General features: G+C 48.8%; 2 protein-coding genes and 4 non-coding genes across 6 annotated transcripts; all 6 read right to left on the bottom strand.

Moving 5' to 3' along the window:
• Positions 1–9,111: 9,111 nt before the first annotated feature.
• Positions 9,112–10,182, bottom strand: LOC120695339 (NAC domain-containing protein 92-like). Its single transcript, XM_039978615.1, has 2 exons — positions 9,679–10,182; positions 9,112–9,567 (listed from the first exon to the last, which is right to left on the bottom strand). The coding sequence occupies exons 1-2, from the start codon at positions 10,180–10,182 to the stop codon at positions 9,112–9,114; spliced, it is 960 nt and encodes a 319-aa protein (XP_039834549.1).
• A 1,696-nt stretch (positions 10,183–11,878) lies between these two features.
• TRNAI-AAU lies at positions 11,879–11,952 on the bottom strand. The gene has a single exon. It is a non-coding gene; the product is annotated as a tRNA-Ile (tRNA).
• Positions 11,953–15,583: 3,631 nt separating this feature from the next.
• LOC120696369 lies at positions 15,584–15,657 on the bottom strand. The gene has a single exon (XR_005684145.1). It is a non-coding gene; the product is annotated as a small nucleolar RNA Z267 (small nucleolar RNA).
• Positions 15,658–15,752: 95 nt separating this feature from the next.
• LOC120696382 lies at positions 15,753–15,829 on the bottom strand. Its single transcript, XR_005684157.1, has one exon. It is a non-coding gene; the product is annotated as a small nucleolar RNA snoR122 (small nucleolar RNA).
• A 105-nt stretch (positions 15,830–15,934) lies between these two features.
• LOC120696371 lies at positions 15,935–16,025 on the bottom strand. Its single transcript, XR_005684146.1, has one exon. It is a non-coding gene; the product is annotated as a small nucleolar RNA R44/J54/Z268 family (small nucleolar RNA).
• Positions 16,026–16,735: 710 nt separating this feature from the next.
• On the bottom strand, positions 16,736–20,659 carry LOC120679269 (O-fucosyltransferase 31-like). The gene is made up of 10 exons (XM_039960818.1): positions 20,126–20,659; positions 19,512–19,574; positions 19,340–19,421; positions 19,177–19,247; positions 18,991–19,079; positions 18,704–18,907; positions 18,120–18,378; positions 17,786–18,013; positions 17,516–17,713; positions 16,736–17,297 (listed from the first exon to the last, which is right to left on the bottom strand). Exons 1-10 carry the CDS (start codon positions 20,258–20,260, stop codon positions 17,088–17,090), a joined length of 1,539 nt encoding a protein of 512 aa, XP_039816752.1. The 5' UTR covers positions 20,261–20,659; the 3' UTR covers positions 16,736–17,087.
• Between the last annotated feature and the right edge of the window lie 2,714 nt (positions 20,660–23,373).

Raw genomic sequence — 23,373 nt, forward strand, 5'->3', positions numbered from 1 at the left:
ATAATGTGACTTAACCAAAAATATACCTGTCTGGTCTAATCTCCATTTGAATTCGTCCCTGTCTTGGCTTAACACAATATTGGCAAGACGTGAAGCCAGGTTGTTCCACATTGCCAATTTGCTGCCAATGAGATCTCGACGCTAGGTTAAGTTTGGGATCTGTGTACTTAGTACCTAGCCACCGTAGCCTGTTTTTTCCGGACAATGTTGTAAAGTTGTGGATATTGGACGTGTAGAGGGCTGTTGCCTAACCATGCGTCCTCCCAGAAACTAATTTGTGACACATCCTTTATAATGAAAGTTCCGAATCTTAGGAAATCTGTTTTCGCTTTCATGAGGCTTGCCCAGAAATGTGAATCCCCACTTTTCTATTGAGCTTGAACCAGTGGTTTAGTCCCTAGATATTTATTGCGTAGGATCTGCTGCCATGTACCGTTTGTTGTTAGCAGGTGGTACAACCACTTGCTGAGCAAAGCTATATTTTTTTAATTGTAGGTTGTGGATCCCTAGTCCCCCTTGATTCTTCGGTTGACACAGGATGTCCCACTTCGCTAGTCTATATTTTCTCTTGTGTTCATCACTCCGCCAAAAAAATCTAGAACGAAAGTAGTTCAACTTTTTCCGAACCCTCTTCGGGATTTAAAAAAAAGACATCATCACTACACCAAACTAGAATTACCTTGGCGGCCGAAATATAACCGCCAAGTAAATTTTGGTTTCCTTGGCGGTCGTACAAAACAGCCAAGGAATGCATATTTTTTGGCGTGCGATATAAACCGCCAAGAAAATTTTACATTTCCTTGGCCATTTTGATGGACCGCCAAGAAAATCAAGAATTTTCTTGGCGTTTTTGCTTTGCTGCCAAGAAAATAATGGATTTCCTACTCGTTAGCATAACAAATATACTTTAACTTTTTTGAAAGGAAGAACTTAAGTGTTTGTATATATACTTTATTAAACATTGCAAACTATATATATATGGAAAAAGAGAAATATTTTTCACTGAGCGAGACAAGGTCTCGAGTTGGGCTGAATTCGGCCCAACTCCCCCCTCTCTCACATCGACCTCGTCAGCCCGCGGGGCGGCCAACTGCCGCTAGCCATCCATCGCCGATCCGACGGCCTTAGTCCCACGCGCACCCATCAAAACCTACACTGCAGTCGTTCCCTTTAGAAACCCTAGCTATCTTCCTCCTTCCACCGGCGTCGGCGGCGCTCTATACCACCTCCCTCCACGGGGTCCGCAACACCTTCGAGACCTGCAGCGCCGTCCGTGCTTCGCTCCAGGCCCACGATGTTGCCTTCAGGGAGCGCGACGTCTCCATGGCCGGAACTTCAGGGAGGAGCTCCGGAAGCTGCTTGCGCTCGCCGCCTGCTCACTCCCCAGGCTGTTCCTGCAGGGCCGCCACGCCAGCGGCGCGGAGGAGGTGCTGCGCCTGGACGAGCAGGGCCTGCCGGCGCCGCTACTGGAGGGCCTGCGACCTTCTAGTAACGGGGGCTGCGACGACTCTCCATCCCGGTGGCAGCGGCGAGCTCCTAGAAAGGTCAGGTCTGCTTGGCGATCTCATAAATAGGTAGTTGATTTTGGTGGTGAGTTTATTGATTTCAGCAACAGGGACCTCGAGCTTGGTAGATAGGACCCAGATCTGTTGAGATAGCAATTCAATCTTTGTCGTGGGTATTTGCAATCTGTAGGTCGAGCTCTGCAAGATTTACCAAATGTTGATTTGAGCAGATTTACCAAATGTTGATTTGAGCAATGGAAACCTTGAGCTTGGTAGCTGGAACCCAAATCTGGCAAGATAGGAACTCAATCTTGCCGATGGGGTGGGTATTTGTAGCACTCAATTTGATTAATGCTGTAGAACTGATTGAATAAAGATAAATTGTTGCTTCATGTTGGATCACATTAAATTGTATTGTGTTTTTTTTTGTTAGTGATATGTTTTTCCTTGGCGGTTGGTAGTCAAGGAAACAACAAATTCCTTGGTGGGTTAGGGCAGCCAAGGATTGTGATTTGCTTGGTGGCTACAAACTGCCAAGGAAACTAATTTGCTTGGCGGTTACAGGCTGCCAAGGAAACTAATTTGCTTGGCGGTTTGTACTTTTTCTTGGCGCATTTCAGATTTTGCCGTTGTCCCAATTTCCTTGGCAGCCACACTGCCAAGGACATTATTCTTGGCGGCCGGCAGCTAGGGAAACTTAATTTCCTTGGCTCTCTATTCTTGGCGGATTTTGCTTGGCGGCCAGCCGCCAAGGATCATTTCCTTGGCGGTTTTGCTATATTCCTTGGCGGTTTTTGGCCGCCAAGGCAATTCCGTTTTGGTGTAGTGATGTACATGGGTACCGTTTCCCTAGCTCTAGCTCCGCCACCATTAGCAAGAGCTGCTAACACAAAAAAGCGCCTGCTACCCAAAGATTAAAATAGATGAACTGATGACAAAATCTTGAGAGACGACACAGCCATCAAGATCCACGATGCATAGTGTCGTGGGGATTCTAGGGGTACCCACAGCCGGGTGGCGGAACGCACCCACCTATTCCCAGTGAGGGAGTACTCGGGGAAGTACTAGGCAATGGGGCTAGATCTACGCTGAGAAAGGGGACTCAAGAACACACGATTTAGAGTGGTTGGGCCGCCGGAGCGTAATACCCTACGTCCACTGTGAGATGTATTGTTCTTGGTTGTGTATGAACCTATCCTCTGCTGGCCTTGGTTCTTGCTCAGCCTGAGGTTTTCTAGCGGCGTCCCCCCCCTTTATAGATCAAGGGGGAGCGGATACATAGGGCGTTGATGCCCCGACAGGTGGGCCCAACGTGACTGTGGCTACAGCGGTAGCGAATCTTTACTGCTGCTCTCCTGACTCAGGGGGGTCTTTTCTTGTCCCGTCAACTAGACGCTCGTTGGAGTAGCGTAGCTTGCGGCGTGGCCTGCTGAGGCTATTATGTAGCGTCATAATGGGCGAAGCTGAGCCGTCGTATCCATCTGGCAGACGCAGTATGGGCGGCGCCAGCGGCTCCACTGCCTTGGTAATACGCGATCAATAGTATCCCCTGGTCAATGAAACGCCTCAGCTTTTGTCATATCAATGCAGACGTTCACCTACTGCAATAAATGCAATGGTGGGTGAATGTTGGTATGGAAACCCAAACGGCCATGTCTTGCAGACACGTGGCGGCCCCGGACCACCCCGACGCGGGGCGTCGATCTCTTCCCTTAGCGAGGGGTCCGGTTATTATACAGGGGGTCCGGGACCCCATGTGGGGTCCGGGACCCTGCGGGGGTCCGGTCTCCTCGGGGAGGTCCGAAGTCCCGACTGCTTGCGCACGAGTTCTTGCCTTTTCCGGGACACGTGGTGTCTCCGGACCTTTCCCAACTGAGGAACGGCCCAGGCCGCTGCTGGGAGAACAGGATTCCGGACCGCAGGGGTCCGGTTGTTTGGATGTAGTTAAGGATAACTATAAGATCCTTGCCTAGACACAGCAAGAGGGGGTACCCCAGTCCTGGGGTACCGACAGTGGCGCCAAAATGTCGTGGGGATTCTAGGGGTACCCACAGCCGGGTGGCGGAACGCACCCACCTATTCCCAGTGAGGGAGTACTCGGGGAAGTACTAGGCAATGGGGCTAGATCTACGCTGAGAAAGGGGACTCAAGAACACACGATTTAGAGTGGTTCGGGCCGCCGGAGCGTAATACCCTACGTCCACTGTGAGATGTATTGTTCTTGGTTGTGTATGAACCTATCCTCTGCTGACCTTGGTTCTTGCTCAGCATGAGGTTTTCTAGCGGCGTCCCCCCCCTTTTATAGATCAAGGGGGAGCGGATACATAGGGCGTTGATGCCCCGACAGGTGGGCCCAACGTGACTGTGGCTACAGCGGTAGCGAATCTTTACTGCTGCTCTCCTGACTCAGGGGGGTCTTTTCTTGTCCCGTCAACTAGGCGCTCGTTGGAGTAGCGTAGCTTGCGGCGTGGCCTGCTGAGGCTATTATGTAGCGTCATAATGGGCGAAGCTGAGCCGTCGTATCCATCTGGCAGACGCAGTATGGGCGGCGCCAGCGGCTCCACTGCCTTGGTAATACGCGATCAATAGTATCCCCTGGTCAATGAAACGCCTCAGCTTCTGTCATATCAATGCAGACGTTCACCTACTGCAATAAATGCAATGGTGGGTGAACGTTGGTATGGAAACCCAAACGGCCATGTCTTGCAGACACGTGGCGGCCCCGGACCACCCCGACGCGGGGCGTCGATCTCTTCCCTTAGCGAGGGGTCCGGTTATTATACAGGGGGTCCGGGACCCCATGTGGGGTCCGGGACCCTGCGGGGGTCCGGTCTCCTCGGGGAGGTCCGGAGTCCCGACTGCTTGCGCACTAGTTCTTGCCTTTTCCGGGACACGTGGTGTCTCCGGACCTTTCCCAACTGAGGAACGGCCCAAGCCGCTGCTGGGAGAACAGGATTCCGGACCGCAGGGGTCCGGTTGTTTGGATGTAGTTAAGGATAACTATAAGATCCTTGCCTAGACACAGCAAGAGGGGGTACCCCAGTCCTGGGGTACCGACAGTGGCCCCCGGGCCCACCTCGGGTGAGGTACGAACCAGCAGGTGGGGCAACCATCGTGATGAGTTCCTACGCAAGTTGATTGCGTTGGTGTGCCCACGGAGAGAGCGTGCATCCCGGACCCCTGAGGCCGGTATGTCTGTTGCTAGGTTTAGGTACTAGAGTGCTCTCCATGGGGCGACGAAGGTGTAGGCTTAGGGTACGGAACCAAGCTAAGCGGCCACACAGACTTCGGATCGCCCAGGGAGCAAGCACCTCTTCCCGGACCTGGCTTTTGTCGACCGTGGCGAGCGGTCTCCGCCGGAGCGGGCCACCGGAGTGGACTTGGAGCGACCGTGGCGAGCGGTCTCCGCCGGAGCGGGCCACCGGAGTGGACTTGGAGCGACCGTGGCGAGCGGTCTCCGCCGGAGCGGGCCACCGGAGTGGACTTGGAGCGATCGTTGCTGACAATCCGATGAAGCTTGTTACCGTACCTCATAGTAAGGTGCAAAGAAACCAAGCCTTATACTAGAAGAGAGCCCGGGACCTCTAAAGACAGCAGTCTTGGATACTAGAGTACTTGTAACAGGGTAGTGAAGTACGTAAACTTTAGGGTACATTACCAGGCTAAGCCACGCGGAGCTTCTCTACCCCAGGATACAAATACCACTTCCCCAGAGCAGGTCCCTAGGGGTCCGGACCGCCTTCCAGCTAGAAGGGGTGTCTCCACCAGGCTAAGCCACGCGGAGCTTCTCTACCCCAGGATACAAATACCACTTCCCCAGAGCAGGTCACTAGGGGTCCGGACCGCCTTCCAGCTAGAAGGGGTGTCTCCACCTGACCACAAGCCAGCAACTTAACTTGAATTGTTAGCAATAAGGGAAACTCCGGTCAAGAGAAAAGAATAGTTAAACCAAGGCGAATAGATGTAATCAGGGTGGAGCCTAGGTAAAACTGAAAAAGAAAGTCTCCTTTATTATTGTGGTTGTCACGGTATACATCGGAGGTCGGGATTACGAGGTCGGACCTCCACCGCTCCGGACCGCTTTTGCCTGTTTGTGTGATAGGGTCAGAGGTCGGGTTTACAAGGTCGGACCTTGACCGCTCTGGACACACACGTAGACGCCACGCTATTACAAAGGAGGAATTCTCTTAGTTTTTTCTTAGGAGTAACCTACGGCTGCATGCTATACAGCGTGTTCTTCGGAGGTGAAGGCGCCCTGGACGTGCCTGAACCGCATCATCCAGCATCACTTCGGGAGCTCGGGGGACCCCTTCTTGCCTAAGAGCTGTCACATGCTTACATGGCATGAGACAAATTCTTTGGCTTTGAATGGAAGAGGCCCCCTCCCCCTGCCGTCGCCGTTGCCGATGGAAACCAGAGCGCTTGCGCAGCAGATGGACCGGTGCGACGCGTGGAGAAGTGCGGTCGTTCGCCGGCTTGTCCTTGGTGCTAGCGCCAGGGGCCCCCGCACGAGGAGGCGGGGTCCTGTCTGCAGCAGCGCCGAGCAACGCTGAGGTGGATCTCCGGCGCTGGAGATGGCAGGACGACACGGTCAACTTCCTCCGGGATGGCCGTCGGCTCCAGGCTCCATGTTGAGAGAAAGCCTTGAGCCGACGCCATGCCACCGCAGAGGAGGCGTGACCGTTGCTTGAGAGAAAACCTTGAGTCGACGTAGGGGCGGCAGCGCGCAGCGGCGCCTCCGCTGTGCGCTGCCACGCCGGCTCTGAGGTGTCGCAGTGGCGACGCACAGCAGGCGTCGCTGCCGTGCGCCGCCGCACCGAGGGCGTTGGAGCGCCGGTGCCATGGCATGTGAAGTGAGTGTGGCGCTGCCTTCCTTCATCTTCTCGCTCGTCGTTGCAGAGGATGAACACGGCCCAGAAGCCCGAAAATCCAGCCAACGCCTGTCTTCCCCACGGATGGCGCCAAAATGTCGTGGGGATTCTAGGGGTACCCACAGCCGGGTGGCGGAACGCACCCGCCTATTCCCAGTGAGGGAGTACTCGGGGAAGTACTAGGCAATGGGGCTAGATCTACGCTGAGAAAGGGGACTCAAGAACACACGATTTAGAGTGGTTCGGGCCGCCGGAGCGTAATACCCTACGTCCACTGTGAGATGTATTGTTCTTGGTTGTGTATGAACCTATCCTCTGCTGGCCTTGGTTCTTGCTCAGCCTGAGGTTTTCTAGCGGCGTCCCCCCCCTTTATAGATCAAGGGGGAGCGGATACATAGGGCGTTGATGCCCCGACAGGTGGGCCCAACGTGACTGTGGCTACAGCGGTAGCGAATCTTTACTGCTGCTCTCCTGACTCAGGGGGGTCTTTTCTTGTCCCGTCAACTAGGCGCTCGTTGGAGTAGTGTAGCTTGCGGCGTGGCCTGCTGAGGCTATTATGTAGCGTCATAATGGGCGAAGCTGAGCCGTCGTATCCATCTGGCAGACGCAGTATGGGCGGCGCCAGCGGCTCCACTGCCTTGGTAATACGCGATCAATAGTATCCCCTGGTCAATGAAATGCCTCAGCTTCTGTCATATCAATGCAGACGTTCACCTACTGCAATAAATGCAATGGTGGGTGAACGTTGGTATGGAAACCCAAACGGCCATGTCTTGCAGACACGTGGCGGCCCCGGACCACCCCGACGCGGGGCGTCGATCTCTTCCCTTAGCGAGGGGTCCGGTTATTATACAGGGGGTCCGGGACCCTGCGGGGGTCCGGTCTCCTCGGGGAGGTCCGGAGTCCCGACTGCTTGCGCACGAGTTCTTGCCTTTTCCGGGACACGTGGTGTCTCAGGACCTTTCCCAACTGAGGAACGGCCCAGGCCGCTGCTGGGAGAACAGGATTCCGGACCGCAGGGGTCCGGTTGTTTGGATGTAGTTAAGGATAACTATAAGATCCTTGCCTAGACACAGCAAGAGGGGGTACCCCAGTCCTGGGGTACCGACACATAGTGCAATAATATTGTAATGCCTAAGGATCTCTTGCAAGTTGCAACAAGGGGATCGGACGAGGGTGTGTTGTGTGATGTGATTTATTAGTAGTTAGGCACCTTTAATTGGAATTAGTCGTCTGTCGCTCTAGTTTAGTCTCTCTAACTAGACGGTGTGTCGTGAAGTCACGCAAGTTGAAGTTTAATAAGCGTTCCAAGGTGATGCAAGCAGAATTAGGCTGCACTGCCAGGGCTATCTTCAATTAATCCACAGCTCGGCCGGAAAGAAGCAGCCGGCCGTAATAACCACACAAATCTCCCTATAGAGACTAACGTGGCCATCAGGACCCAAATAAGTCATACCAACCTCTCTCCGCGTACGTATACAATGCCTACTACAGATGTATAGAATCCCATTGAAAGCTGCTTAACTAGATGCCCTTGAGATACAGTAACTAGATCCCATTGGGAGCTAGAAAGCTGCTTTAAGCAACTGATCGACTAGCCTATGGAACTCTGCTTGACCAATCTTCTTTATCGGAATTCAAAAATCATATATGTTGCGTATATTTATTGATTGGTTACTTGTGTAGTGAGCCTTTAAAAAAGAAGAGCAACTGATCATCTATTTAGTTGTTTCCATGATGATCTTCTCCTCTCACGTTGACACCTCGCCGGAGACATAAAGTGCTAAATCGAGAGCGAATATGAAGGTGATGCGTGGGTCATTCCTATTCCTTTGATGAAAGAAAGATGGCACGTACAGTTGCCACGTCGTCCAAAACCGCTACTTGCAAAAGCAGGCAAGGATGAAATTTATTACACCGGCATATATATTATATTGGGACAGATTATACTTCATTTTGAAGTTGATGAGGGGCTGGAGTACTAAATCCAATAATAGATTTTTTTATTCCATATTATGGCATTGCAAGCTAATTACATATTCGGTGGTAAGTTCCGTACCTCCGAAGAAAAGGAAGTGCTCCCTCCATTTTACATTGTAGGTCGTTTAGCGCTATGAAGATATGTTTCATAGTCAATGTAGTGAAATAGTTTGATATTGTAGACATCTGTGTATTTTTCTATAAATTTAGTTAAAGATAAAGAAGTTTGACTTAGCACAAATAAAGCTAAAATGACTTGCAATTTGGAATATGGAGGGAGTATATAACACAAATACATGGCAGTGGTCGTGTATGAAATCCATTAACATATGGCTGAGGAACCCACCACATGATGGCCGTTCACAAGCAACATACATATACATCATTATACAAAACTAAGCTTATAAACATATACTACTTTATTGTACACAAGGTAGAGTGGTATACCCAATGCATGCGTCTGAGAGAAGCAGACGAGTTGGTGTAAATATGTATGTACACATAATGCATGTATGCTCGACAACAATCAACAACACGATGAACTCGGCAACATACCTACCGTACGTTGAAGGTTGAACTATGTTTTCACAAACATGCATGCCACTCGCTAATAATCATTACTACTGTGTGGTTGACATGTGGGACCTGTGAGCCCATGTGTCTTTCTTGCAACAATCAAAGAACCACAGATGCCGCAGTACAGGCCTGAAGCACTTGCATTTTGATTTTTTTGAATATATGGCATCAGGACTCGATCAGAAGTCCTGAAGGAAGGGAAGGCCCTCGTAGTCGAGCAGCTGTGGCAGCAGATCATCAATGGAGTCTGAGCAGAGCTCGTCGTGACGAAGCAGCGTTGCTGGCTGTAGCAGTTCTGATGCCCATGCCCATGCCGCCGCCGATGCATAGTCCGACACAGAGTGCGTGTCAGGGTGTGCTGCAGCTGAATCACCACCACCACCATGATGATGATGATGATGATTGGCCGGCGCGACTGCGAGAGCATCGGGGAAGCTGTTCGTCGCGTGCTCGTGATCGGAGGCCGCCGGAACCGCCGCCGGTGTCTCGCCGCCGTTGCAGCCATCGATCGTCGGCCTCACATGATCGTCGTCGTTGTTCAGGTGAGGAGGGTGGTGAAGAACTGTCTCCTCCTCTAGCAGGCTCGTTTCGCCTGGTGGCTTCCTCGTGAACACCCTGCAAATCACCCACTCACTCTGCCAAAGAAAAAAAAAGTTTATTCACAAGCAGAATAACACATTATTAGGGCCAACATATGCGTAGGATCAAGGTCGAAGAAAAATTGTGCAAAGATTATTAATTATTACTTGCGTTCCTGTTGCAAGCAGAGGGGGCGTGTAGCATCCATGGCCTTGCACCAGCCGGTACTCGTGCATGACCCAGTTAGTCTTCTCCCCGGTGGGCGCGCGGCCCCGGTAGAACACGAGCGTCTTCTTCAGCCCCAGCGGTTCGCCGCCGCCGTGCTGGAGCAGCACCACCTTGTCCTTCCCCGTGGACTTCCAGTACCCGGCCCGCGTGGCCCGGTTGGTCCTGAGGCCGGACGGGAACTTGACGATCCTCCTGCAGAAGAAGTAGCCGCCGCCGCCGCCGCCGGCCGGCAGCAGATCCCACGGCTCGGCCCCGTAGAGGTCGACCTCGCGGACCGCGGCGGGGGCGAAGCCGGCGTCGGCCGCCTTCGGGGCGAGGTAGTGCGTGAGCAGCTCCTCGTCGGTCGGCCGGAACCGGAAGCCCGGCGGCAGCCGGTGGCCGTCACCACCGCCCATCCTGAAACGCACGGACATTGTCACATGCAGGATGCAGCTCATGCTCATCTCGTCAGCCACCGGACGTGCCCGTGGCATCGATCGATCGATCACAAACACTCATGCCAACGGCCCAACTCACATGCGATCGATGCGCTTGATGAAGCAAACCAGAGGAGGAAGCGTGCTGCGTGCCTTCGAGTGTGGGTGTGGCCGCGCCTGCGAGGATTCAACGAGGAAGTTAAGCTAGCTAGGCGGCTGGCCGGCCGGCAGAGTCGTTGCCGGTTGGGTGGACGCGTGAGACCGGTTGGCTAGGGGGAAGAGGAAGCGATCGAGGCACTACTTTATAGTGGCGGGTAGGGGAATCGGAAGGCAACAGCTTTGTCAGCTAGGCTCTGCCTGAATCCTTTGTAGCTTGCTTGTTTGTTGCCTACTTGCCTCGGTGGTCGGCGGCGGCCTTCACGTACCTCGAAAATTGAATAATATTATCGTAATATCGTTGGGCCCCGCAGGAGAAGAATATAATATATATACCCGTTTTATCTGTATGTGTTTTTAGATAGGGAATGTTTAATTTTTACTCTCGAACTAGCATAACAGTATACCATACTGTTATGCTAGTTGGAGAGTGAAAATTAAAACAGACAAATAATAGTTTCAAAGGTGGTTTTATATTTTTTAAATCTAGTTAGATCTAATTTATTTTGAATTAGAAAAAATATGAAACTAATATTTTTTTCTAAAAATGTAACCTATATATATGTTGGTGCTCTATTTGAAGCTTATTTTATTAAAAAAATAATAGGTATAACTACAATCTTGAAAAATTGGATCCAAATAACTGACAAATAAGGTGCCAATAGATAAGTTTCATTTAAAATATGGTGGCACCTACATATTTTTCTAATTCAAAATAATTACTTATAAAACTTTTAGTATAAACATAAATAATTTTAATTTTCATAAAATAAAAAACCATCCAAGGGGACAAATATACCCAATTTCAATATTTGGATGGCCTCACTGTCCAGTTTTATGGTTAAAGATGAAAATTCATATTTTCATAATATCTTGGGGTTGTAAAGTCGACTTCCATTTTAGATAATACTCCCTCCATTCTTTTTCAGTTGAGCTATTTTTAAAACTGATTTTTTTTCTCTTTTATAGTTTCATTCAAGTCACCTTCTGGAGAACAAATGGAGAACCGTTTCAGTTCTTGTGCAGATTAATTTAAAATCGGTGCATGCATATAATAACATCAATACTAAAGAAAAATAAGATTAATTAGATTTTTGTGCCAAATTGAATGCAAATTCTACGCGTGACTTGCATTTGAGTACTTAAATCATTGTCCGTCTTTCCCACATCAATTACGCGTAGTTAGTACGTACGCACGCCGCACGTCTCTATTATACGGATGCTGATTTTCCTAGGGATTTGGATTTGGATGTTATTTCTGGCTGCCCAGCATTGAACCAAGAAGATTTGCTTGATGCCATGATGGTTATGGTCTAGTAGCGGCTACTGACTCTGTGCTGCTTGTCTATCTCAGTTTGAAATTGCGTTGAAACGCAAAAACCAAAAACTGAAGAAGCCAGCCAGGGCCGGGCTCCAGATTTTCGCTGCTTCAAAGATCCAGGAAAAACGAGCAAAGAGAAATGTGGGTCGTAAAGCGGCCGGCAAAGTATGTATGGGCCGGGGAATGAAGGGCTGTGTTGGTCGTAAAAGAAGACAAGAATAAAAGGAGAAACAGACAAAAAAAACATGGCCCATGCAGGTCTCGAACCTGCGACCTTCGCGTTATTAGCACGACGCTCTAACCAACTGAGCTAATAGGCCTTTCCGTTACTTATTGGTTGTCAGTTTTTATATCAACGTTCCTGTCTCAAATCCATCCCCTACAGAATCATATATATATATATATATATATATATTTTGAGATCCCCCTACAGAATCAATGGGCAATAGCCGTTGTGCCAAATAGGGGCTTTTCTATTTACTAGTACTAGATTTTCCTGGGAAATGAGATCAGTCAGATGAGAAAAGAAGATGATGTACTTGATCCAATAGTTAAATGTGAAGTGAAAACATACATCATGACGAAATTAGATAGCAAGTAACCCAAATTTGTTCAACGGAAAGCAGAAGGGAAGAAAGGGAAAACAAAGCAACCTCCTCGTCTCAGCTGGAACGGTAATCCGTGTCTTCCCCATAGTCACAAAGTTCCTGGGTCGACCGGGTCGAGGAACGGGGTCGAGGGTCGAGGGTCGTCACTTTATAAAATTGTGGTACGAAGAGGGTATACATCTATGGAACGATAAATTATTATGTGGAACGCGACCCTGATTCATCGGGGTCGATATCTTCGGGTCGATAAAGACAAAAACTATATATGTGCTACTAATGAAGAAACTAATCTGCACAAGCATATAAGAAACGTATAAAAGAGTACATTTAGACCATGCTACACGTACTCAGCTCATTGTCTAACAAAAACCACACCAATTCACTGTCCTTAATCTCCTTATCCCAATTAAATCTGCTAGTAATGGGGCTGCGACCCCTTTCAAACCGGGACACGATCCAACCTTGAATGGGACACTGACCCTCTTCGACCCCGACCCTCGAATCGGAACGGTGTTCCCGGGTCGAGGGGCGAGGCATCGACCCCGAATCCTGTGACTATGGTCTTCCCACCACTTGTCCGGTTTTCCCTCTGATTGCACTCCCACACACTCCAATCCAAATGTCATCTTCAACTGCTCTAGCATGAGAGGAGGGGGCAAACGCGTAGCCACAGATGACTTGCCGGCTCCCCTCTCTCCATCTCCAGACTTGCAGTTCTCCGATCCAAGAGCTGCCGCCGGCAAGTCATCCTTGGCTACGCGATGCGCAGCTGCAGAAACACACAGCTAGCTGCTAGCCTCCTCCCCACATGCAAGAGCTAATCAAAAGATGGCCAACACGATTACTCCTGCTCAAAAGGAGCTTCAGGTTCAGGTTTCTTCAGAGCGCGTGATGGGGAGACGATGGCTGGTGGCTTGGTGCAGAAGCGCGGGCCTCTGTCCGCAGCTCTGCATCTTATAGGGGGAGCGCCGAGTGCCTTCCGGCCGGCGGCATGAACTGGCCTGGCGGTGGCATGTGACATGAACATGCCGCCATGGCCTCGGGTTAATAGGATTGGACGCTTGACTTGACGTGGGGGCGCTGGGGGCAAACACGCACCTATGGCTATGGCTACGGGGCCAGGCGCCCGTAGGAGCATGCAGCGCCATCACCTATCGACACCAACACGACGGTAGCTAGGGTCTTCCGTTGGAACAACACCTACAAAATTTCTCTGGTTCCCTTGCCCTTCTTCTTCGGACTCGAGGGAACCGGCGGACGGATTGTGCTGCTGTTTTGGGTTTCATGTGATGACCAGGTACGCTCATTGCTTGTCACTAAAGAGCGAGCTGCAGGGATCGACTTGCCAACAGCAGCTATCAGCAACCAGATGTTGCAGCATATTGAAATCTCAGTGTGAATTAGTACCTTGGATTGGATCGGAGAACATGGGATTCGACGCTTTGAGTAGTTAGTGTACTTACCTATGTAACGATGTTCGATCAATGGAATGGTACCATTTATTCAAAAAAAAAAACTGAAGTCAGAACAGTGGCAGCCTGTTGCTAGGACACTCGGAGACTGGTGTCGCCGGTACATGGAGCCATGGAGGCTTGAGCTCCGACTGTTCCCCTGTAAGCCCCTGCACCGGTGCAGGTACCTCTCGCGCTGCGTTGCGTGTGCGGCGAACCGGCCGGCGACTGCACGGCAGCAAATGTTTCGGACGGAAAAGCCGCGGAAGGAGGGGCCTCGCCGGCCACAAACTCACAGGCTGAGGACAAGCACGGAGATCGGTCACGGACACGGTTCTCGGGCGCGCTCGGGCTGCAGAGTGACACGGTCACTGCACGCGGGCCCAGACGCCCGTCGGGCCCACACGTCGGTCACTGCAGTTGACTGCACAACGCGCCAGCCCACCTCCTCGTGCGGCGTCTATTTATCGCGCGCGCAGACGCGATGCATGCTGTTGGCCCGTCGCTGAAGGCGCAACCGCGGTGCCGCTGCTACTATGATTCTTCCCCGACAAGCCGCGGCGGCCGAACTTCGGAGTCGGGGGTTGGTGGCAGCAGCGATGGTTGTGGAAGAGGGAAGGGTGACCGGCGAGAGGTGGTTGGTGGGGAGAACGACTACCGGCGAGATCACAAGCAGCTGGGGATCACAAGCAGCTGGGCTGATGGAGGACGGCGGTGGACCTTATGTTCCGAGGCTACCACGGCTTTCATGGGGGCGGCGTTGATCACGAGTGGCCTTAGAAGAGGAGGATGGCAGGAAGCCCGACGGCAGCGGCGGGACACCGCCGACCGGAGGCAGCGAGTTGACATGCAGTGGGTCAGACGCTGGGTTGGGGAGCTGGAGTCGGAGGAGATTAGCGACGGCGGCGGAGGGTGGCCGCGCATGCTGCGCCAGAGCCTCGAAAGGTTGGGGCAGAGGACAAGGTCTTTTGCGATGGCTCCGCGAAAAAACGAGAGATAAATAGAAGCCCCCGTCCTCCGTTGTCCGAACGTACGAGAACAACTGTGCCGTCCGTCCTCGATCCTAGGCCGTCCGACAACTGACGTTTCGTCAGGAAGAATCCAAAGATCAGCTGGGAGTTGGAACTTCAGAAGTGGCACGCTGGCAACTCAGAAAAAGCCTAACCTACCAAAACTACAAAATCAAATATTTAGCGCACCTATTTATCATTTATCAAATAGTGTGCGCTTAACTTCCTATAGTAGCTTTACTCGTTAATGTGGTCTCTGACATGTAAGACCCACTTCTCAAGAACACATGGGGCGGGTTAAAGGATGGGGGAACTATGGCCTTTCTCCTTCCCCATGCGTCCCTTACAAGTTTTTTTTTTTTGAAAGCCACATGGTTCGTGGTTGAAACCATTTTTTTGTAATGGATTTCAAAACGACAGTTGTAAACCAAATACGTTTAAATTAATAATCGGTACAAGATGGGAAATATACTTTCGGACATCAGCAGAAACAGTTTATTTAAATTATTTTGAACTGCCTGCAGTCCGATTAAAGCTTTCTTCAGGCATTTCAGTGTTGATCAAATGCTAACTTCAATCCCCATGGATAATCAGTAATCACAACCACCAAAATAAGTTCGATTTGGCGCAGCAGACTGAGACATCACGATGGCAGCAGGCCCCATATCAAACACTGCTCATTGCTGCTTCTCACCGGTCCGCAGCTCTCGCTATCTTAATTTGATAGTTTCAGTTGTTATTGTGTAGTTTGATTAGTGACGTGCTAAAGTCCTCACGAAAGAGCTAAAACCGATGAACCAAATGAAAAAATTGCACTGACAAACAAAAATTTGTGCTGCTCAAACTAGATACGAAGATATTAGGAAAACGAGAATTGAACAGCAAATGCCTCAGCTTTCGGTTTATTTCACAGCGAAAACGCTACAAAGTATATTTAACACCATCATCGGCAATTTGCTCCCGAGAAAAAACAAAGGTTTAAACAACACGAAACGGTCCGACAGATTCAACTAGTCCTAATGATAAAGAAAGACAGCAGATCTAAAGAGTCAGCCTCAGTGGTAGTGACAATTGTTGATCGTCATGGGACAATCCGATAATACGTGCAATTTTTATGCATCATTGGCAGCAACTGAAAACATCAGACTCGAAGGAACTCTGAAAACCAAACATCAAGCGAACCATAAAGGGGCAAAAAGAAAAGACAAATATCGATTTGGTTTTGAGAAAGCAAAAGCATCAGAGAGATTCCCATTGAAGATTTCAGTCTATCATGCCCAAAAGAGGGTTCTGATGTCCCTGTCTTGTTCTCATCACCTGCTCCCATCGAATCCCTTCCAGATCACCACGAAATAAGATCAAAGTAAAAGCAATATGCGGAGCAGAATCAAGAGGAGAAATCAAGAAGGAAAACAAAACCAAAGCCGCTGCTCGAATCCAACTGAGAGCAAACAGAAGGAGACCCGAGGAGAATGGCGCAGGTCGCGCGGCGGCGACGGAAGAAGTCGGCGAGGTTAGGGAATGCTCCGTCCGCCGTATATATATAGCTGTCATCGAACATCTAGGGTTTTCTGGAGTCGTTTGGGTGTTCTGGCCTCGTGTTGGGCCGGTTTGGTGACTCTATCTTTTCTGGCCGCTGGCAAAATCATGCAGGCCGCATTTGCAGGGCTGAATCAAAATAAGCCTTTCTATCTTCGACGGTTGCATTTGCAAGAAGCACGAATTGGGCAGTCTGAAAAAATGAGAGAAATTTCAGAATTTGGGCCTCATTTCAGAAATTTCTCAATGAAATGACATGGTTAGCACAGTGTCGTGTGGGTTCTGGCAAAAGTTATGTGTGGGGTGCAGGAGCTCCGCAAACATGCTGCCATCGGTGACGGATGCGACGCTCATTGTCCTTCCCAGCCTATCTAGTCCAGTGTCCACGACGGTCGCCAGGGGAGCACTATTGATGTTGTAAAATGGATGCGACCACCGTAGAGCACAAAATATGTGTTGTCGAACCGAAGAAAACTGGATGCCGTGAGATAGATGTAGCAGAAGAATGGAGAGTCAGATGTGCTATCACCGGCCACAGCAAACAATTTCTGTTAATTACATCTGCGTAGACTGTATTATAAACAGAGGGAAAAAAGATATAGTACCCCACAGCGGTCTCAAAATTTACATGGAGGTCAAGTCGGTATAATCTCATATTCAACTGAATGAGCTAAATGACTAACCCACCAAAACTTTGGAACCGATTTTGTAATCCAAGGGGTGATAGCAATTGCCAGTAAAGAATGCCATTGACACAGATTAGCTGATGGTGTATCAGAATCCTTGAGCTCCCTGTGCTGCTGCTGCAGAGCCAAGTACAGTAGCGTTTGATGTGGAATTGAGCAGCCTACCCTTGGCACATACAATCTGGGGCGGGATATGTATAGATAGACTGCTTTGGCTTCCTCAGCCTGATTTGCCCGTATCTTCCTTTGTGCCCTGCCTGTACAGCATGCTGAAATTCTGACCACTCCATGCTCTTGTTCACAAAGATGCGGCCCAGCAATGCCATGTTTGGCCTTATGGTCTTCAAGTTCTCGTATGTCCGGTGAGCCAACTGAAATAGAAACTTGTTCTAGTCAAGACCACAGATTAGAGGAGTAATCTAGCTAATGCAGAGGGCATGAAAACTTTTTTTTTATTCCTCGGATCCGGATACAAGTTGTAGTATCTGAATGCAAGCCCAAACACATGCAGACCACACCCTACACACACCCCTAGAGCGTACGCTAGGCCTCTAACTTATACCAATATGCAGAGGCCATGAAAACTTACCAAAGCATTGTGCATATTCCCAGGAGACGCAGAGATGAAAATATCACTATGCATGCTGATGTAATAGTCAAGAGCAGCTAGCACAGAAGCTTTCCCTTCAACATCAGTAAGCTCCCCTTCGGATGCAAGGCCTCTTTTGTCCTCCATCAGCGGGAAAAGTTTGCGCAAGCTAGAGATCCTGGCTTCCCCACCATATACCTGAACATGCATTGCATGTTAAAACTTCATGATATTCCCTGGACGAACAAGTTAGTTCACAGAGAGTCAAACCTTGTGAGAAGCAAGATAGAGTCGAGTTCTGCTGTCAAAGCCGAGGGCTACCAGTAACAGGCCAATCTCTTCTGGGGTCAATGGGCAACGTCCTGTGTTCCGAAGCTCTTCATCAGTTAGCTGTGAATTTAATACCCTCCCTTGCCAAATAACTTGCCTGTACTTAGCGAGAGCTAATTTTTCAGTTCTGCCACCTCCAAAGTCACAGGATGAATGTGCAGCCATATCCTGAAAAGTACAGCTCAGTTTGAGATATTGCAGAGCATAAATGTTTTGAAGTGCTAAAAAAGTACACAAACACCATGAATACTGCAGAAATTTTTCTTCTACTTGCCTTATCAAAACGGAGATGCAAAACTGCATATTTTCCATCTTGATTTGTTCTTTGTTCTACAACTTGATGGATAGATTCATCAGAATGCCCCTGGACAGGAGACCTCAAGCGCTTCACAAGAGTCTCCCCCAGCGAGATAATGTTAGGCCGAAAAACCAGGGCTTGGAAGTTAACTTTGCAACGTAAACGTTGAAGATCCGCAGGCAAATCATCAAAGGCAAGGCGGTGAGAAAAGGGGGCAATAGCAGCAATACCATAGCTGCAGTGACAGCAGATGGATGAGATTACTGTTGAAGAATTAGATTCATAAGTAACCAACTCATTAATTCAAACAATGAATAGACATCATGTTAATACAAGCAGAGTTAACTGCATAGCACCTGACCTGGGAAAAATATGTGCCACTTTCTTAGTAATCCTATGCAACATGTCAAGTGGCTATCAATACGAAAGTCATTGCAAACTACTGTCACTTAAGGAAATAACTTCAGAAGTCTACAAAGATGTCTACGTGATACAAGCAGTTCCATGTGTAAACACACGCATAGCAAATAGAGACAATTGAAATTCAGTTTTTCTCAAACCTTTGCAGGATAGGACTGACATTCTCTAGATACCAATTTGCTGAGGCATGAAGAGGAGCAGTTTTTATTCTCGTAGCACGGATGCCAGTGCCATAATACTCTCTTGTGCTCCAAGAAAATTCTTTTGGAAGCACTCTGATGATGGAAACATCATCTTTTAGGGAGTTGATAAAGTGATCGACATCAAAAATTTCTTCGAATGAGCTGCAACCAAAGAAAATGCCAGTACATAAATTACTTCCTGTTCAACAGAAGGCATATATAGTAGTCTCAAACTTCAGAGGCACCTTGAGTCCTTCCAAACAGGGTTTACTTCAAGATGTGGGATCACAAGAGTAGCATTAAGAATCTTTGCAACTGCAACTGCATCACATATCTACAAATCAAAAAGATAGAGCTGGATAATCTAAAGACTCGATTAAGCAATGTGTCTAAAGTTCAATATGGTACTATCAGAAGTTAAAGAGCATTACCCCCATTCTTTGCTGGTTAAGTCCACCATCAAGGAATACCTGTATGTATCCACTTGGCTCCAGAGGTAATGCTATCATTTCGATACAAGCGTGTAAGAGCCTGATTTCTATCACAGGAAGAAGTATGTCGATTCTTAATTATCACAAGATATCAGTAAGTTACCATGAGAAATTGATGACTTTAAGCATGGTTTCCACCCCTGGTATGGCAAGGGTGACCAGAGCTCTCTCTTCTGCTCAGCTGGCTGTACCAAAAAATGAAAAAAGAAAGGTGAAAACATCCTCCAAAGTTCAACATAACCAGTCTAGTTTTCATCTGAGGTATATGTACTCACAATTGCCCATCGCAACGCCTCATTTAAAAGAGAAGGATGCATTGGCTTAGGTGCATTCCACTCCTGAAAAAAAATGAAGAAATGAAACAACACGTGTAAACTTCATAAAAATATAAGATCATAGGATATGTCACCAGAAATAAACTTCTACTGCAACCTGAGTGCAGAGATAGAGTGCAAATCCTACAAATCAGTAATCAATTCAGTACACGCTTCATACCATGACTAAAAACAGATCCAAGAGTATAAATGACCATGTGGAGATGTAATAAAGACATGGTATTTCCAAAGAAGCCAGCTTCACTTCAACTATATTCTAGGCCAAATAAATTTCATACCGGCTTCGAAATTGCATGTCATAACTAAACATTCTACAAACAATGGCAACTTCCGTCATTTTGACACGCCATTTCTATTTCACATATACTATTCCCCCATAGTGACATCAATCCGCCTAACATGATCCAACCTTCGCACATTCCAAACGGCAAGGACTCACAGATTAGCAATCAAAACCGTAGGAAGCAACTCGGCATTCAACAAGCTGTCAGTATGGTTCAACCTGACCCAATCGAGCGGCGCGAGGATGGGATTGGGAGGAAATGAGGACTCACCGAGAAGAGGGAAGGGAAGGCGTGGCCCAGCGGAGTGAGCATCCCCGGGAATAAGGCTGGCAGGAACACCACGAACGCGGCGGCAAAGACCGCCGGGCCCCTCGCCGGAGACGGCGAAGGTGACGCCCTCCGCATCTCCTTTTTGAGCAGTTGAAAAAAGTTATTGGGGGGGGGGGGGGGGGTGGCGGCGCCGCTGCACTGCTGCAGATGCGGCGCGAGTGCAGGGCCGCGGAAGGCCGCGCGTCCCACGCGGAGCCCCTGACGCGGCGGCCTGCGCCCGCGCCCCCCGAAACGACGCTAGGGGCCGCGCGCGTACCCCCTGGGGCGGCGCGCCGTGCAGGGTGCAGATCGGGCGGCGACCCGGCGAGAGAGGGAGCTAGGTCGTGGTCGGCGCCGGAGAGGACAGGGTTAGAGATGAGATGTGGCCAGGCTCGTCGTGCGGGCGTCGCAGAGCGTCGGTGTGCTGCGAGGACCGCGCGGGGCTCGTTCAGGACATCGCCGGCGCGCTCACGGCACTCGCCGCCTCCGCACGCGCCACACCGAGATCTCTTTTAACGGCGGTATGATAAGTTTTCCGTCGAATTCAATTTTCAATGGCACTGAAGGGTGGTCTAAATTTTGATGATAATCACAGGACAAGTTTAATTTTCAGTAACATTAAGAGAATTTTCTTTTTTTTTAAGGAAACGCAGGCTCCAATCTTCCTTCTGGAAGAGATCTCAAATCCGATTTGACGAGAGCGCGCCAGCCGCCGAAGCAACAAACGATTTCCGACAGGGCTTAACTTTCCATTTTTGATTTCCGTGCTATTCTCTTTCCTTTTTTGCTTCGGCAGCCGCCAAGCACCTAAGGGCAACAGTGTAGACAGCTGCTGTCTGTCTATTTGATACAAACAGACAGCTTAAACAGACAGCTTGTACAATGAGCTGTTTGTTTAGCTGTCTGCAAAGTGTTTAATTCATCATTTAACACACAAATCATGGTAATCTAGTGCATACATGATCTTTGTAGTCATTTTGTTGCATACATGAGAGAATCCACAATACATTTAAATAATTCACATGACTCGTAAAATAAGCATGTATAATATATATATATATATATATATATATATATATATATATATATATTCATATGAAAAAGGTTCTTAGGAATTCATGGCATCATATAATAACAAAGTCACTATTTGATTACACATGTTGCTCTAATTGTTCCTTTGCCAATAACGATGCCATATGTGCTCAACTAAATCATTCTTGAGTTGCATCAACCTGGGCACATTTCACTTCCAGGGCACATTTCAGTCACTTGAAATATTTAGCCTCCAACCTAGGACATTTCAGACAACCAAAATGACACAGTTCAGTCACTTGACGATTCAAAGTGAGGCAGATTTGACTTCCATCCTGGGCACATTTCACTTCCATCCTGGGCACATTTCACTTCCAGGGCATCAACTTCTTCAGGCAGATTTGACTTCCTACAATATGACAGTTCAAAGTGAGGCAACTGAAAAAAAACACTAGTAATTTGGAAGCTCATAATCAGTGTCAAGTGGGACAACTGAAGCTGCTGCTCAGTGTCAACATCCTAGTCCTTATTTTACTTGTGTTTTCTTCGATATCCCAGAACAAGTCCCACCTGGCCAAATAGGTTCGATGGCATATACAAGTAAAAAGATTAATTAAAGAATATACAAGAAATGCATGCTTAGTCGACAAATGAAACAAAGATATATAGTTCGATGGCAGTTGGCAAATGTACGCCCAAGGTCATCTGACGAACCAGTGCAGAATTCAGAATTTAGAATTCAGAAACTGCTCACAATGTCTGACGAAACTGAATGGTATTTTCAGTATTCAGAATTCAGAGTGCAGGGATCCTATCTTCCTGACATGTTCTGTTCCAGCATTCTAACTGCTGATGAAAACTTGGTTCAAGATATCTTCCTAATATTTATTGATCTATAATTTCATAGTAGACCATAATGCTATTTTAGTTTTCTACTAGTGTTCCAACTATGTTGTGTGCATTCTGAATTAAGTGACAAGGGCAATGATGTCTATCAGAATATGCTAAAATCCATCAAATATTAGTGTAACAAGCTGCCGTTGAAGAATCAGGTTCCGCCGGAGGAGGCTGGTGAGGTAGCTCCGCCAAATCCACCCATGCCGTTTTGCTCCGGCGGCAAACTCCTCTGCTCTGCAGCAGATCGCCCTGGACCCGCGCCGCCGCTTCCTTCCGCAACGGAGCCCTCTGCTCCGCCGCCGCCGCAGCTCCCGCATGGGCCTTCCGAATCTGTGCCGCCGGTTCCTTCCACGCTGATGTCGATGAGGTCCCCTTCCGCCAGGATGCTTGAGCCGCTTTCCGCCTCCGGGTTTCATCTACCTTGAGCAGCTCACAAGTCGCCGCCGCCGCATCCTTCTGTGGCCGCAACATCTCGCCGTCAACAACTAGGATTTGGGGGCGGGATTGAGGACGGGGGTGGGGTATATGGAGTTGGACTTGGGGGCAAAGGCGCGAAGCTTTGCCACCAAACGGATCCGCGCGCGCGCACCGGATCCCGCCGCCGGCCTCGAGCAACGGCGCGTCCTACAACGGTGCCCAGCCGTCGACATCCTGGGGGAACGGGGAAGAAGCCGTAGACGAGGGAAGCGCCGGCTGCTCTCTCTCTCCGTCTTGAAGGCTCTCAGCGAAGACGTATTTTGCTCCTCCCGACGCAAATCGACGACCTCGTCGATCCGTTGTACTTGCCCTAAATGCTACCGCGGTCCACCAGCCCACCGAGCACCTAGTTTCGTAATCAGTAAACTATTGCTCCCTACTTCTACACGCAAAATCGAATCATTCTCTTTCCGCACACATAATATTTTATTTTCTTTACTGAACTCATTCGGGATTGTTGGGAAACAGGGATCAGTAATATTTGGGTGCGGATGTGAAATTAAAACCAAAATTGCGGCGTCCACAGGCTTTTTTCCTTCCTTTTTTTCATTTCGTTTTTTATTCAATAATTTTTGTGTTATATCATTTTTGTATGTGTGTATATTGTGGACAAGTTATACATAAAATTCTCCAAACAACATTCATAAAAGATAAAAGTTGTAACCTATAAGTTGTTCATACCATGAAAGTGGTGGCACAAAATTATCGAATAAAGAAATTATTAGAAAGAGAAGTATAAGTTGTGTATATAAGTTACAACTTTTTCAAAAATGAAAAAGTTTTGGAAAGTTTTCTTATCCCGC

This window comes from Panicum virgatum, chromosome 2K, assembly GCF_016808335.1.
Source record: "Panicum virgatum strain AP13 chromosome 2K, P.virgatum_v5, whole genome shotgun sequence".
In the NCBI taxonomy this organism is placed as follows: domain Eukaryota; kingdom Viridiplantae; phylum Streptophyta; class Magnoliopsida; order Poales; family Poaceae; genus Panicum; species Panicum virgatum.

Excerpts from the sequence above, each read along its gene's own strand:
- LOC120695339 (XM_039978615.1), bottom strand. The coding sequence starts at position 10,182 with ATGAGCATGAGCTGCATCCTGCATGTGACAATGTCCGTGCGTTTCAGG. Across the intron at positions 9,568-9,678 it reads TGCTTGCAACAGGAACGCAA|AGTGAGTGGGTGATTTGCAG; the intron begins GTAATAATTAAT and ends TTTCTTTGGCAG.
- LOC120679269 (XM_039960818.1), bottom strand. The coding sequence starts at position 20,260 with ATGCGGAGGGCGTCACCTTCGCCGTCTCCGGCGAGGGGCCCGGCGGTC. Across the intron at positions 18,908-18,990 it reads CCTGTTTGGAAGGACTCAAG|CTCATTCGAAGAAATTTTTG; the intron begins GTGCCTCTGAAG and ends CTTTGGTTGCAG. Across the intron at positions 18,379-18,703 it reads GTCAGTCCTATCCTGCAAAG|CTATGGTATTGCTGCTATTG; the intron begins GTTTGAGAAAAA and ends CTGTCACTGCAG.